The sequence below is a fragment of the Papaver somniferum genome, chromosome 7 (genome assembly GCF_003573695.1).
Source record: "Papaver somniferum cultivar HN1 chromosome 7, ASM357369v1, whole genome shotgun sequence".
Taxonomy (NCBI): Eukaryota; Viridiplantae; Streptophyta; class Magnoliopsida; order Ranunculales; family Papaveraceae; genus Papaver; species Papaver somniferum.
In genome coordinates this window covers 143,144,178-143,160,776 of record NC_039364.1, presented here as the reverse complement: position 1 = coordinate 143,160,776, position 16,599 = coordinate 143,144,178, and the positions used below count along the sequence as shown (strand labels likewise).

General features: G+C 34.9%; 1 protein-coding gene and 1 long non-coding RNA gene across 3 annotated transcripts; one reads left to right on the top strand and one right to left on the bottom strand.

The window, feature by feature from the left end:
- The first annotated feature begins 3,827 nt into the window (after nt 1–3,827).
- On the top strand, nt 3,828–6,526 carry LOC113298632. 2 transcript variants are annotated; one of them, XR_003334305.1, is made up of 5 exons: nt 3,828–4,102; nt 4,522–4,589; nt 5,139–5,228; nt 5,410–5,504; nt 6,262–6,526. It is a non-coding gene; the product is annotated as an uncharacterized LOC113298632 (long non-coding RNA). The 2 variants fall into 2 exon arrangements; XR_003334304.1 differs by having other exon boundaries at nt 4,512–4,589.
- Nucleotides 6,527–8,319: 1,793 nt separating this feature from the next.
- LOC113295329 lies at nt 8,320–15,903 on the bottom strand. The gene is made up of 5 exons (XM_026543673.1): nt 15,629–15,903; nt 15,021–15,486; nt 14,587–14,915; nt 8,582–8,659; nt 8,320–8,473 (listed from the first exon to the last, which is right to left on the bottom strand). The coding sequence occupies exons 1-5, from the start codon at nt 15,901–15,903 to the stop codon at nt 8,320–8,322; spliced, it is 1,302 nt and encodes a 433-aa protein (XP_026399458.1).
- Between the last annotated feature and the right edge of the window lie 696 nt (nt 15,904–16,599).

The following is a 16,599-nucleotide window of genomic DNA, read 5'->3' as shown; positions in this document are numbered from 1 at the left end:
AATATTCATTTCAATTTCATATTCATTCAAATACCAAAGCCGCTACAGATTCCTATTTGATCCCCATAATCATTCAAACCCTACACCCAGATTTCCAGAATTTTCTCCTAAAAATATTTTAGGCTTTACTGCATACCAAGGGTTTAGCCTATATAAAGCTCACGATGATTTCCAAACCGTTCATATTCGTTTCCCAAATCTAGAGCAAACGTAGAAAATACCATACCATTAATTTTGGTGACCACTCCTGCTGCTGCACGCCTCTTGCTCGAATACAAAAAAAATACCAGGTAATGTTTCCACTTTGTTTGGTTCAGTCTATTTTGATTTGACTACAGGAAAAAGAAAGAAGGATTGATAATCCAGGACTCTCATTCAAACCGTGCAGACGTCACTAATGGCGAGCCAAATCACATGTAGCCCCTACAAGACTGTTCCGTGTAGCTCCTCCACCACTGTTCCAAGAAGCACCTACAAGAGCTTCAAGCAGCTGGCTGATATGGCGGAAGGTGAAAACTGGATGACGAGAGTCATGAGTTCCCGAACATGGAATGAAGTGGACTTCTTGGGGACCAATGAGGTCCAAACATTCGATCTCTTGATGATAGACGAAAATGTAAGTAACACCAATTTACAAGTTCTGGACACCATCACAACTTTGTCAGGCCATACCTCCAAATATTTATCTATCGTTTTTACGCAAATACATTATTTAAAAGTTATCTCACAAAAACATCTGGCTGATATGTTTCAAGCAGTTGCTGATATGCAAAAGTTATCGACTTCAAATATGCATCTAACATTCATATAATATACAGATTACGGCTTAGGATGGAGTTCGAGGATGGGAATGGAAAAGCATGGTTCGAGGCGTCTGACGGAGTTGCGGAGGATTTAGTCAACCTGACTTCAGAAACAATACTGAGAATGAAGCAGGTAATTTTTCAACATTTATACAATTTTTGTTAGATTCTTACGAAAATGTATGTTGCAAAACAATCATTGATAAAATGCAAGAGGGAGCAATAACAAAGATATATGAGATGTTGTACTGAGTGCTGGGCATAGAGATCGACTTCCATATTAAGCTTGCCTCAAAAAACAATGAATTCCCATATAGAATGTACACGGTACAGAAAATTAACAGACCCTTGATTGGTGGGGCTAGACAGGATGCGGCAGAAAACATAATACAGGTAAACAACTTATTAAACTAAATAAAGCAACAATTTGTCGTGTGCAAATACCATAAGTAACAATTTTTCTTTTATGCAGACTGAAGATCCATTTGAAAATGATTCGGAAACAAATTGCGGAGGCTATGAAAGCGAACAAACAACACCTTATGACGAAGAATCAAGTGACTAGAACGAAAATTAAGGGTCCGACTATGCGGTGGCTGGATTTAACAAGGGTAGAAGCTAAAAAGAATATGGTTCAACGGTCAAGCTTCCGCATGGAAACTTCACAAGAAAATTTAGAGTATCATGTTTAGTTGTATGGTTTCGAAATTATGTTTGCCAATATCTTTAATATAAATAATGAGATAAAAATATTATCACGAGATAATTTAAATATCATGTTTAACATTATGGGCGATTTTGCAAATAGTTTGTATTTCTTTGATTACTATCAATGACGGGAGTCCGATTTGAAAATTTGTGTTTCCGACAAATATTTTAGTTATTATGATCATATCTTTCAACTTCATGGACAGTTCCTGAAATTCTATGCATGCAACATACAAAATAAAATACATTAATTTCCTGTCATAAGTTTTAAAAACATATAAAACGCATTAGCAACGATTTTTTTAAAAAATAAATTAACAAACCCATCCTTCTCCACACTACAACCTTTATAAAGATTCCCCTGAATTAAGGTAATTACAAATTAACTATATTTGGAAGCAGAAATCATTCATAACCATTAAGGATTCCCAAAAATTGCTCCTTAAAATCCCTCTTACCTACTATATATATAAATTTTGCATTTATTTTGTGATACCAATGGTTTGGCCTATATAAGCTCAAGAGAGTTTCCATTAGGATCACATTCCTTCGTCAGATTTCTGATTCACAAACTAAAAAAAAAATCAATGGGAATCACCACAAGTATTTTTCTCCAGCTTTAGGTTTATAAAATGTGTTAGATACAAAATGTTTTAACTATGTCTGATTAATCTTGTTACTTTGTTTAAACAATGGAGAACACGCTGATGGCGAGCAAAGAAGTGGACCTTTTTGCACAGAGACAATTGGAAAGCGACGGAGAATGGGAGAAATGCCTAGAAGAGGCGTCGTTGATGAAGACCAGGTACCAACTACGACGACTTTTTTGTATCATACTTACTCAGTGTAGCCCAGAGAAACCGGAAATGCTGTGGGAAAATTTTGGACCGGATATGTGCGATGATCTCAAACACATGCTGACGGCACGGTATGGAATAAAAACTCCAACGAAGGAAAAAATTCTAGATTACGGGTTACATCTTTTGGAGAAATCACTAAAAAAGGTTGGAAAAGAACTTAAAAGGGATTTCAGCTCTATGCCTCAACCGACCGGTAACTGGAGCAAGGAAAATTGAGAAAGGAAAAGTAGGAGGAAATTTCACTGAAATTTGGGAGCGAATAAACATCATCTTAGGACGGAGAATCAGGTGACAGGAGCGAAAATCAGGTGTCCGACTGGGCAGTAGTTGAAAATATCTTCCGTATGTAAACTTCATTGAAAAAAGAAAAGATATTATGTTTAATGGTTCTTTTCCCCATATTTTAGTGATTATGATCATATCAGTCAATGTCATGGATACATTTTGAAATCCTTGCATGCAAGATACAAATTAAGACACAAGAATTTCTCTTAGTGATTATCTTTAAAACCACCTACTCTTAATAACATGGAAGAATTTAAAGCCACCTACTCTTACAGAATTCAGATTTATTTAAGATGCATTGTTATTTGATCGAGCCAAATACGTGGAGTGAGTATCTGTAAGGATTACAAAAAAAATTAAAAAGAAAATCACACTCCACAAGAGCAATAATAATCCCGTGCCGTAACGGCACGGATCATATCGTAATCTATATTATAGGAGATAAGGGTGTTTTTCCACATCCACGGTTATCCACATTTCAGATATATAAAGAACAGTCCAAATTAAGCCAATACCATGTATTTTACTTAGGGCTGTCAATGGGTACCCATTACTCGGTACTGGACCCGCTAGATTAGGGTCCAGTTCTGGGTCCTAGAGTTGGATCCATTAGCAATTTAGGACCCGACGGGTAATTATTCAATTGTACCCGAATGTTAATGGGTCCAAACGGGTAATACCCGACAGGTAATGAGTACCCGGTTATTTATCATTTTATTCATCTTTTTAGCAAATTTATAGGTATTTTGCTAGTTTCGACTTTGATTTTTTTTTTCATTTTTTCCTTACATTTAATCTTTATTTAGCACATTAATAAAGAAATAATAATAAATTTTTATAAAAATAATATAGATTCGAGTTAAAAAATAAAGAAAGAAATTAAGTTTTTAAGATTTTCTTTATAGTTTTTTTAATACCCAACGGGTACCCGGAATCGGCGGGTACCCGGGACTTTAAACGCGTCCGGTTATGGGTCCACAAATTTAGGAACCGGAACCGATCTTTATAAGTAAGGTCCGGCTAGTGATACCCGGAAGGACCCGGACCCATTGACAACCCTAGTTTTACTATATATGGTGAGAAAAAGTGTTTTTTATCCCGTGGATAGATTTATATTTTGACTATATAAACGACGGTCACGATTGAGGCACCGAATACATCATTACACTCTTACACGCCCTAAATCACATTCTTCCTCTTTTTCCTCTTTGCATTCAATAACCCAGACGTTTCTCTTCTCCTTCCGAATAAAATGTAATAATTTTTGTCATTCAATGGACAGCCGTTTCTCTTCTCCTTTCTCTTTAGATAGATTATGATATAGACTATCAGAGACTCTATTTTCCTCTCTCAAGATGCATATTTAATTAGGATGTTCAAACCTTCCAAGCTCCAATTCTACTCTCATGGTTGCTTTTACTAGAGCTATTTGTCGTCCAGGACCAGGTAAAGACTTTTCTTCTTTCCTTTTTCTTTTTGGCTCAATTTTTACTTCATTTCTTAACTGATCGTTGAACTTTGATTGTACAGAAGGTTTGGGTTTTTCGATTCGAGATCACTTTTCATCTTTAATTTAGGGTTATAGATTTACGATTATGTATTCAATATATCATTTTTCAGCATCTCTTTATGCAGACGGTTCTTATATTTTCTTTTGTTAGTTCATCGTTATTATTTTTTCCACTATGTATTTACGTTATTTTTTTCATTTTGATTTCATTTTGAAATGTAAGAATAAAATTTGTCAGTCAGTGGAAAAAGCATTAACATCCATGCTAACGAGTAATTTGTAAAATTTCTCAGTTTTCAATTGGGTTTTCTTTGAGTTCATGAATTGTGATAGTTTCTTTTTTAGGATTGTTCAGATGGAAGTGTTGCCACCTGCGCTTGGCTCTACATCAGAATCACCCTGTATTTTCGATGGAGCAACAAGGTTAAACGATATTTTTTTTCTCTATCTCACTCTCTTTGGGATTTGGGGACAAGCATTGTCGGACTCTGAATTTTTCCTTTTGCTCTTCATTCTGGAAGGTTGTATATTTCTTATGCTCAGGATATATCAGTCAAGAAACTGTATGTTTAGTGCATGCTCTTTCTATAATTCTGTTTAGGAGTTAACCCCGTTGAGGTAGCAGATAATCTACCACTTAAACAATTTATCATTATATTTTTTATTTTGGATTCCAGAGGTGTAGGGATTGCAAGAAAAGATCGATATGGTATCAATTGATCTAATAAATAGGACAAATTTTAAACACAATATGGGTGTTCGCATAGCTTTTAGGTGTAAATTATACCCATTACTCTCTGCTTTTTTTGGCTAAGACATTCTGGTGATTCCACTCATTACTTCGTGAGTTTCATATTCATCCCAATTTCTATCTCTAGAAGATTTGCCACCACTTATTTGTTGAAAGGTCTACACATTAAACATCTTTTAGTTTGTCCATATTCGTTAATTCCTATTATAATTTATGTGCAGGATTGAACATATACAAAAGAAAGCACATTAAAGAGTTGGAACCAACTCATGGGTAAAGTAGGGCGCTTGCTATCCTGGACCAGCTCTTTGGTAAAGCTTTCATTTTAGTTTTAAGATTCTCAATGTTCACTATTTTTGTTGGGTAATGATAACTTTTATATCGTTCACCTTTTGCCATTCATTAGTTTTTGTTAGCTACAAAATTTGGAATATGTTAATTGTGGGGTTATGTTTTTCTGTAAATTCAATCTCTTTACGTCATTTGCAATAGATATGCCAATTGAAGTCGGCGATTATGGATCCTGTCATCCTTCAATGTGTACATTCGAAGAAGGTTGGGAAGTTGCAGAGGTGCTTGATCGATATGTAAGTGTTGTTTGTTTTTACTTAACAACTTACCAGTATATGGATGTGAGAACATTATTGGCAACATTGTCAGGTTGTGTTGGGTTTTCTTTTCTTGCTGTTAATATCGAACATGTGTTATATTATTCATTAGCACCTGTAGGTGATGCCATTAGAGGCGTTTCTAGCAAGTCCATTCGACCCATGTTCGAAACATAAGCTCATGGTCCCATTTTCATTAGCACCTGTTGGTGATTACCTTGAATGAATTTTAAGCCGCTCACTTGCTCTTTTTGGTACCGGTTTGCAGTTACACTTCATCTCATCTCATTTCTTTTTGTTCTACAACCCACCTTTCCAAGCGTATATATTTGGGGGTACAATTACTCTTAATTGTTTTCAACATTTTGAACTTTCTCCATATGAAATCATCAGTTTTTCTTTTATACTACTGTCATCTATGTTAGGTTAGTTTTGAGTTTTTTTATATGAATCAGAAATGGGTCTGAATATATCAGTTTGACCGAAATTCCTTTGTATAATTTCATCGTTGTTGAAAATTGGTTTACGTCTGCCTTTTGGTTTGTTCAGATTTTTTTCATTATGTGGTTCTAAGAAATTATGTTTTCTTTTATCAAAAAGCATCGGGAGAGTTACTGAAATCATTTTTTTTTCAATTTATATGCTGATAAAAAGACAATGTGGTAATTGGTTGGATATGAGTGGATAAGAGTTTTGTTTATATGTCTAGATTTAACCCATCTTACGATTTTTACAGATTTGAGAGATTCAGGAGCAGAAGATGGTGTGCAAATGGAATTCCTATTTGTTATTGTTTTAATGTAGGTGTATTTTGTGCCTTAAAAATCATATGAAGTGTATAGGCTATACACTTTAGAACGTGCATAAATGAGCCTTATGGTAGTGCAAAGACTTTGAGAACTCTTGCTTATTTTTGGAATGTATACAACAGTTTCCATTCTTCAAAGTATCAGAATAACTATGATAACTAATAATTCTAACATTTTTTTTTGTTCGTAAAACCAAGTCGGCAGGTCGGATGTGAAAAACTATTGTTTCTTCAGTAACATGATCCATACTTCATTGCTTTATCAATGCCTGCCTGCATATTTCAACTGTTTCAGTAATAGATTTTGTTGCGTCTTTTATCTTCACGCCAAATGTTTTTTTAGTTTTAACCTAGATAAGGAGCCTTTGGAATATACAGACTACATAGAAGGGAATCATAAAACAAACTTATATAAAAAGGGATTGAAAACAATATGTTCAATTTAGATTTTTGATACAAATTCTGTGTTGGTGGAAAAATAGTTTAGGTTTACTATCTCCCTGTATAAAACACAAAGCCGACATATAACCAAGTGATGTAAAGCTGTGGATTTAACAATGCCACAATGCAATGAAGGATCGGCTAAACCGAATATAGTACCAAATAGGTGGGCAAGACAGGAGAGAAGCGATGAAATAAGTGCGGATATAAAAGTGAAGCGCGCTCCTACCTTGGACTTTTATCATTTTAAACCAAATTTTGTAATCTCTTTTTTTCCCTCATATCCACTAACGGATGAACATCCAACGCAAAAAAATATATGTGGCATCTATTTGAACTTTGGTATATCTTGAACTTTTGGTATATCTTGAACTAAACATTGAAAAAAAACCACTTAAGAATTTAATAAAATCACACTCAGATGTAAAAACAACAACAAAACAAGTTGAGATTTGAACAATAGAAACAAATAAGAGATTGTGATACAAAATAATTTAAACAGAAGTTAATTCAATAAGTAAACTTAAGTCATGCTTAATAAGTAAGATCCGTATAAGTCAATAATTAAGTAAACTTAAGTGATGCTTAATAAGTAAGGTCCGAAATCTCTATTTCCAACAACATATTTAATCCCGTGCCGTAAATATCCTAGTCTACCACACGGCATAACATTCCTCATGCCATATATGAGCATCCTCTCAATGATATTTTCCATCCTTTTTAAAAAAATAGGTTTGAAATGTTTTCCAAAAAAAAAAAAAAAAACCAATCATTTAGAAAAAGAATTTCATGTTTTTTTCTAATTTATAATTAAGAAAAACATTACCACTTTGATTTTTTAAAGAAGAGGAAAGATACCTTCACACTTTTATTCTCACACTACCTCACACATTGGATGTAGTTTTGTGAATAATACCAAACTTTAATGAATTTGAAGTTAATATCCTAGGATCATGTTCCTCTTACCAAGTTTTAATGCTTACCATAAATAAGCACATTCCGAAATATAAAACCTCACAATCGACCGATCTTAATCTCAATGGCTAAAAATTAGTTGATTTTCAACGGCTCATTTTCAAAGTAGTAGATGGTGGTGTTATACGTCTCGTATTACGCTCAATTTCGGTAGGAAAGTCGAGCTTTGTAATAGGAACATAACCCCAAAATATTAGCTTCAAATCCGTTACGGTTTGGTTTTTATTCGCAAAAATCGCATCCAACGTGTGAGATAGTGTAAGAATAAAAGTGTGAGTGGATCCTTCCTTTTTTTTTTTTTTAATAAGAAAAATAGAAATTTTATTAATAAAGAAGAATTACATAGATTCCCTTTGGATACATTGCAATATCCAAGCAGGGAGGGAGTTCAACCATTCTTCCTTAGAAATTATGTCTCTTCCATGTTTTGCAATCTTACGAGCAACATGGTTAACATCTCTAAGCACATGTGTGCATTTACAACTATCAAAAAAATTCAAAATATTTCAATAATCAATAATCAAGTTTCTCGCGGTCCATTTTATTGAATCTAATCTACCATTTAAAGCATTAATAACGTTCAAACACCTCCAGATGCACATTCCAATATCCTTTTCGCCTTGCACATAGTGCATCCTCCAGTGGAGCTTTTGCTTCGGCTTGTTCCGGGTCTAATGGCTTAGTCTTGCAACATCTAGCGCCATCTGAACTACCTGAAAAATTCCTACTTATTAGTCCAATACCCACTGATTTAGTAAGATCATCAAAGGAAGCATCACAATTTATCTTTATAAAAGGATCTTCAGGTTTCTGCCACTCTCCAGTGACTTACATGATATTAGGATTTATGTTTATGGCAATTGAAAGTGCCACTCTGTTCCAATCAATATAATCAATTTTAATCTCTCCTCTTTAAAGAAAAGAAAAAGGAGAGTTAAATGATCTCAAATTTGTTAAAAGAGAGATGTGGCCTCCTAATGTGGATAATGTAGTAATCTTAGAACATTTAACTTTGCTTTTCTGAAACAAACCTATTTTTTGACACCTTACTTATTTTTTGAAACGAAGAGAGTAGCATTTAAGACCCGCATCTAAAATAAATTCATCTCCAATAATAGGTCCTATAAAATAGGAATGATGAAATATTAAATTTGAAGGTTTTAAAGAAAGTCTCAACCAGGCTTTCAATTAGACCTCCGTGTTATTATTTTAACTATTTTTTATTTATTAATTACAAATAAAAAATTTCTAAACTAATAGGGAAAAAAGACCACTTTTATTCTTTATCCACTTTTATTCGGTTGAACCCACCAAGCGTTGATATGTCAAGTTTGATTGTCATATTTTAGTGAATCAAAACTCATTTAAAGAGTCGTTTGAAATGCTAGAGTCAACTTCGTATAGGTTAGCTTGAAAGTATTAGGATATGAGACATTACAAGTATTACGTGAAGACTTGAAGAATGTGAAGAAGTAAGGAGCTACAACGACAACATCATCCTTCCTCTTGAGGTTAGTAATATTTGACTTGAACCGTTTCATTCCCTAGTGTATCTTTCAAGTCGTGCATATTGAAAACATAAATGCGAAGCTATGAATGATTATACTCTAGTTAAACGTAGTATTAAGGAATACGATACGAAGTATAACGCTTATCTTTTGAACTTCGTATATAAGACATCGACATAATCGTTTGAATGTGTTAGAGCATTGCTCGAACAAACTTGTATGTGTTGCTATCTCAAGCATGTTTGTCAATGTTAGTGATCAAAACTATACGTCTTGATTTCTAGTCTATTATAGCTAAGTCACGGACTAGGATAGAAAGTATAGTTGAGCTCAAGGACTTCATGGCGATTCATCATACAAGTAGAAGAACTACTCAAGGAACCGGTGGAACTTCTCGACAAAAAGGTATGTGAAGACTTGAACTTATCTATCACTCAAAAGCCTATCTACTCTATCTCCTACTTCTTGAGACAAAAAGTCGTATGCTATATATATAGACTTTATTATAAACATTTGGTATTTCGAACCGACTATACCTCGCCTATCTATATCTCGAAATATGTGTTTGTAAGATTTTTGTTTCGATCAAGTTTATCTTTACCTAGTATGTTTCAATCATCTTGAAAATTGCTTTGACGAGAAATGGTGTAACAACTATATAACGTCCTATAAGAATGTTTTAATGATTGGAATGACAGTTTAGATAACATAACCAATCATGGACATAAGTATTGTTATGGAAATACATATGTGCATAAGTCCTATCCCTTGAACCAAAGTTTGCGAACTTTGTTGATCAAGAGAAACCGAAAGAATGGCTTGTTGCCAAGCCCGCGAACTGCCGAACTTCTCATCCCGAGAAATTCTGCTGGAGTTGACAAACTAGTTGCGTAAGTACCAGTCTGCGAATCGGCGGAAGGTCTTTTGCCTAGATTTTCTGCTGGAGTTTGCAAACTCTGACCGGTTGCTTAAGTCCGCGAACCTAGTGTGCGAACTTAAGAAGGTTATATATATCTGAAGATGATTTCTGAACTTAAACTTATATAAACTAAGGAATGCATTATGCAAACCGTGGCTATAAAGTTCATGAATCGATTCAAGTGAATCAAATCATCTTTGCTTCAATTGTGTCTTGTGTAGTTACATAAGATTTCCTTGCAATTGAACAACTCTCTAACTAGTTCATATTGAAGTCATTTGAACTAGTTATGGTGAAGAAGAACATGGTTGATATGAAATGCTCATATGGATAACCTTTGGTTAACTATTGTTGAACCAACAATGTACACGTTTGGGTACGGTTACACAGACCTAGAAGCGTACATGTCAAGTGTGTGTAACAAGCTAAGTTTTCGATCTAACGGTTGAGAAATATTAGCTTGAATCTAAATCAGGTTTTTATCTAAGGGTGGATATTGATTGCTTTGTTACCAAGGCAAAACCCTGATTTGAAAGACTATATAAAGGAGACATCTAGCCTTGTGCAAAACTAATCCTCACACCTTACGTGTGATACTAGTTTACGTGCTAGAGTCGTTTCACCTTTAACCTTTGGTTTTCTTCTTCTAAAACCAGGTTAACGACTTAATTGGGATTGTGAAGCCAGATCGATACTACTTTTATCGTAGTTGTGTGATCTGATCTTGCATCTTCTATCGTACGAGTACAATCAGATTGATTGGCTTGAGATTGATATCTCCGATAGGCAAGATATAAAAAGTAATCACAAACATCTTCGTCATATTGTCTGTGATTCCGCAACATCTTGTTTCACTACCACGATTAAGATTGTTGTGAGGTGATTGATAACTGTAGGCTGTTCTTCGGGAATATAAAACCGGATTATCAATTGGTTCCCGTTCACCTTGATTATTATCGAAAGACGGAACAAAATCTTTAGGGTTTATCTGTGGGAGACAGATTGATCCTTTGATAGACTTGTCTGCGTGAGACAGATTTTTTTATTGTCAAAGCCTGCGATTTTGGGTCGTAGCAACTCTTAGTTGTGGGTGAGATCCGCTAAGAGAATCAAGTGCGCAGTATCCCGCTGGGATCAGAGGCGTAGGGAGTACAACTGTACCTTGGATCAGTGGGAGACTAATTGGGGTTCAACTACAGTCCAGTCCGAAGTTAGCTTGGAGTATTTTAGTGTCTGTAGCGGCTTAATACAAGTGTGTTCAATCTGGACTGGGACCCGAGGTTTTTCTGCATTTGCGGTTTCCTCGTTGACAAAATTTCTGGTGTCTATGTTATTTCATTTTCCGCATTATATTTTTTTATCTTTATAATTGAAAAAATACATGTTGTGCGTTAGATCATCAATTTGAGTAATCCAACCTTTGGTTGTTGATTGTCATTGATTGATCCTTGGATATTGGTCTTTGGTACCATCCAAGTTATTCCTTGTATTTGATTAGAACTCGCAGTTCCTGCTTGAGTAAATAAAATCAAGAGAGAGATATAAACTCATCGATATACTTTTAATTGATTGAGTCTTGTTGATTCTCTTAAAAGTATATTCAAGTTTGTCCATACAGATTGCTAAGCGAAATATTGGGTGGTGGTGTTAGACCCCGCTTTTTTCAGAATGCTATTGTGGTTATGTATGGGTATGAGGTGAAGATTTCGTCATTGGAAATAATGTTTTACATTCATTTAAAGGAAGTACATTCATGAACTTTTTTTGTGAATCGAAAGGGAAATCGCTAGGCTTATTGGTATTTGTTACTCATTGCAAATATTTTGAATTACCAATGTGTGTATTTAGTATAACCGCTCATGACTTGCTTATGTTCTTGGTAAAACTATTCACAAGGCCTGATTTTTGTATTGGTATTACTTTTATTAGTGAAACCGATCTTAAGTGATCACCTGAGATGGTATGATCGATTTATTGTAATTGGTATGACCAACTCTAGTCATTGGGGAACCGATCCTAGTAAGAGATGCAACCGATCACAAAAGGGGAATCGATACTTGTAAGAGGTGCAACAAGTTTCTAGTTATTGGGAACAGATCCTATGAACATGTGCAACACGTTTTTAGTTGTTGGGAACCGATCCATGGACATGTGCACAAAATACAAGCTAGATACCATATATATGTGGGAACCGATCCTAGTACCTAGTCAACCAAGTTTTGGAAACTAGCGTGACTAATCCTAGTACCCACATGGAGGTAGAACCGAAACTTGTTTTGGTAGAACCGTGAAACCCATGTTTGATGATTTGATAGGATAATCAATCACATAGTTCTTGGAAGTCAGATGAACCAATTCTAAACTTGTTTGGAAGTGTGGCAAATCGGTTCCAAGATTGTAAGTATGAAAAAGGACTTACAAAGTAAAGATGTCGACATACTTTTAACATGTGAAGTAACACTTATCTTTTATTGTTCAAAGATATTCCTTAATAGCTAAAGGAGAATCCCAGATCGAAATAAGTTAAGAATCTTTTAATTAGGTTTTTAGTTTTGCATATCTTTAGAAAATAAAAATTAGTAATGTGCATTTACTAGTTGGAGATTTTCTAAGAGATTTTCAGTCAATATTTGGACAAAGCATTTCCAGGAATTATGGAAATCGAATTTGGAAATATATTGCATATCTTGAGCATATTTTCGGTTTTGGAAATTCCTTGGTGTCCAAACTTCCTTGGTCTATAAATATTGAAGTTTGTATTTCGAGCAAACTAATCCTCAGAGCCAGCAAAACTACCTAGTTGTGTTGTTACTGGTGGAGCCGCCTATTCGGAGAGGAAAGTAACCTAATTAGGAGAAATCTCTTACGGCCGCTCGATTTAAAGACTTCTTTGGGATTGAGAAGCTCTATTAGTATCGTTGGTGGTAAAGTAGATAATTGCGGTTTATTATTAGTTTTCGATTGATTTGATTGACTAACAGTTGTTGAACTTTGATTGCACCTAGTTTGTTTATGCTTGAGAATCTTCTCTTCTGATATAAGATTCACTCAAACTAGACGAAGTTTCGACGGGGATCTGTAGACTGTTTGTAGATCTAAAGACGTCTTGTGATAATCCATTGTTAACAGGCTCCGTTTTGTGTGTGATTGATCACAAGAGATTCAAGTTGATTATGTGCAGGTGTTTATTGAAGATATAAGAATATTTGAAGACGAAAAAGATTTCTGATATGGGTTCATAATCTTTGGCACAATACTTGTTTCGGCTGGAAAAGGATCCAACTATAATCGGTTTATATTTGTGATAGATTTGATTGATTAGTTGAGTAGATCGGCATCAATACAATTCTTTGTGATTCAAAGTATTGATTGCAAAATCTTGACAATTACTTTGGTAGTTGTTACTAGATATATCTAATGACCTGACAAAGGAGTTTATTGGGATAAAAGAAAGAGCATTTGTCGAACTCATATCACTTGATTGAAAAGAGTTGTTACCGAACAGATTTTCTGTTCCTTTACTGTTTGGAATACGAACCAAAGGAAATGTTCCAAGTGCGTGACTTATTAACAAGTTGGAGGCTCAGGGATACAGACGGAACTAGGTGAACTATATGTTTAGTTGCTTTGTCTCAACTATACGAAGTTAGTTTAGATTTTTTATAGCGGCTTAATCCCGAGATTATTCAATTCTGGACAAGGTCTCAAGGTTTTTCTGCATTTTCCGTTTCCTCGTTAACAAAATCTTGATGTGTCTTTTACTTTTCTATTTCCGCAATTATAATTGTTTTATTATAATTAGAATTAAAATACACAAACGTTAATTCCTATTTACTTGATAGCAATCCTATTGTGTTTGGTTAAGTCCGAACCTTTTATCAAGTAAACATACTTCATTGTTGTATTGTCTCGATCTTGTATCCGTAGTCAATCACGCAAGTTATCTTGTTGTCGTATTGTCTCGATCTCGTATCCGTAGACGATCACATGAAGTGTGAACCGATTAGTTGTATTGTCTCGACTCAGTCCATAGACAATCACTTTCGGAGAAAGGACTTATAGGTGGAAAATTTTAGATTTAGGTATATTGGGGTACCCTCGTCTTTGCATCCTCCTTCTTGAATGAGACTCGTCTTCGAGTTGTATGGGAAAATCATAAGTTCATTGTCACCATGAAAAGTGAAAATCTCTTGCACATTAAATGTGTTTGAAATATTCCAGTCACTTGGTAGATCAATAAGATACGCATTATCACTGATCTTCTTTGAAACCTTGAATGCACATACTTCTTCATCTTGCTTTTGTTGTAAGTTCCCACAAGAAATCTTTCCTTTCGCAGGTGGATCATTACTAACTCTCCTTCTTTGAAAGTCTTCAGTATCTTGGGTTTGTCAACATCTTTTTTTATACTTTGAATTAGACTTTTCCAGCTTAGTATTTACTGAATTGTGTAGTTCAGTAGCCTTGTCCACAAAAGAATCTCCAGCAACACTTCTAATCTGAGTGTTGGGTAATACCACCAAGTCAAGTGTATGATTGGGAACCTTAGAGTATACAATCTCAAATGGAGTTATTCCTAAAGAACGGTTGACAGAAGTATTGAAAGCAAACTCCATATGAGGTAGAAAAATATCCCACTGCTTGCTATTGTCCATGCACTTAGCTCGAATGAGATTACCAAGTGAGCGATTCACTACTTCTGTTTGGTCATCAGTTTGTGGATATGAAGTGGTGCTAAACTGTAAGGCAGTCCCCAAATGCATTCATAGAGTCTTCCAAAAGTAGCTTAAGAACTTAGTATCTCTGTCATAAGTGATGGATTTTGGAACTCCATGTAGTCGTACTATTTCTTTGAAAAATAAGGCAGCGACAATCGATGCATCAGTGGACTTTTTGCAGGCAATAAAATGAGTCAGCTTAGAATATCGATCAACTACGACCATTACAGAATTATTACCTCTAACAGTACGAGGTAAACCAAGTATAAAATCCATGCTCACATCAACCCAAGGTGCACCAGGAACTGGTAATGGAGTATATAGTCCTGTATTTTGAATTGTACCCTTAGCTCTCTGACATACCATGCACTTTTGTACAAATTTTTGTACGTCGCGTTTCAAAGAAGGCCAATAAAATCTTTCTTCAACAAGTGCGATGGTTTTATCTCTTCCAGAATGACCACCAAGACCACTACCATGTAATTCACGCATAAGATGTAAACGTAAAGAACCTTGCGGAATACATAAACGATTATCTTTAAAAAGAAAGCCATCTTGTATGAGAAAATCATCAACTTCATCACTTTGAGAACTGCATAATCTCCATAATTTACTGAAATCTTCATCTTCTGGATAGATATCTTTGATGTAATCAAATGCAAAACTCTCATTACGAAATGTGGTTAACAAATGACTTATTCTACTTGGAGCATCTGAAACTTGATTCAACTTACCACTTTTGTGCTTCACAAAGAAGGTATATTTGTTGATTGTACGTAGCTAGCCATCGATCATGCATTCTGTTAACTTTAGCATAAGTATTCAAAAATTTCAGTGCATGGTTGTCAGTATTGACAACAAATTCTCTATGTATCAAATAAGTATGCCACTGCTTGAGATCCTGGAAAAGAGCAAGTAGCTCTAATTCATAGGTAGAACACTTCTTCTGTGCATCTGAATTTTTTTCACTGTGATATGCTACTGGATAATACATATACACTTCTTCCATTGGTACATTAGATAATACAAATGGCATGACAATCCATTCATATAATCCTTCACACGTCTTGAATGCTATCTTCCATTCATCTCCTTCTCGAATTCGTATTTGATGATATCCACTACGTAAGTCCAATTTTGTGAAGATAATAGAACCCGAAGTAAGTCAATCATGTCATCAATACGAGATATATGAAATCTATAAGGAATTGTGATTCGATTTAATTCTCTACAGTCGATACACATCCTCCATCCACCATCTTTCTTGCTAACTAAGAAAGTAGGGCTAGCATAAGGGTTGTTGCTAGGTGTAATTAAGCTTTTTTGAAGTAAATCATTCAATTATCCTTGCAAAATCTCATGTTCAGCAGGACTCAACCTGTAGTGTGCTTGATTAGGTAGAGAGGCTCTTGGAATAAAATCAAGACAATGCTGAATATTCTTTAATGGTGGTAATGTAGTTGCCAACTCATCTGGAAATAAAACACTATATTGAGATAACAAGGGTTGAACCTTGTCAGGTAACTCAATCATAGGTTTAGATTCTTCATGGGAGTGCAAAGAATGTTGTTGCCGTAAAGAATGAACAATAGTGGCTACAATAGCACTGGTTTTGTCTTCACAAAACTCTCGAATAACTGCAGTTGATTTTTATGGACAAATAATTTTTGTCCTCCCATTATGATCGAAGTATAAGTATTTTCGA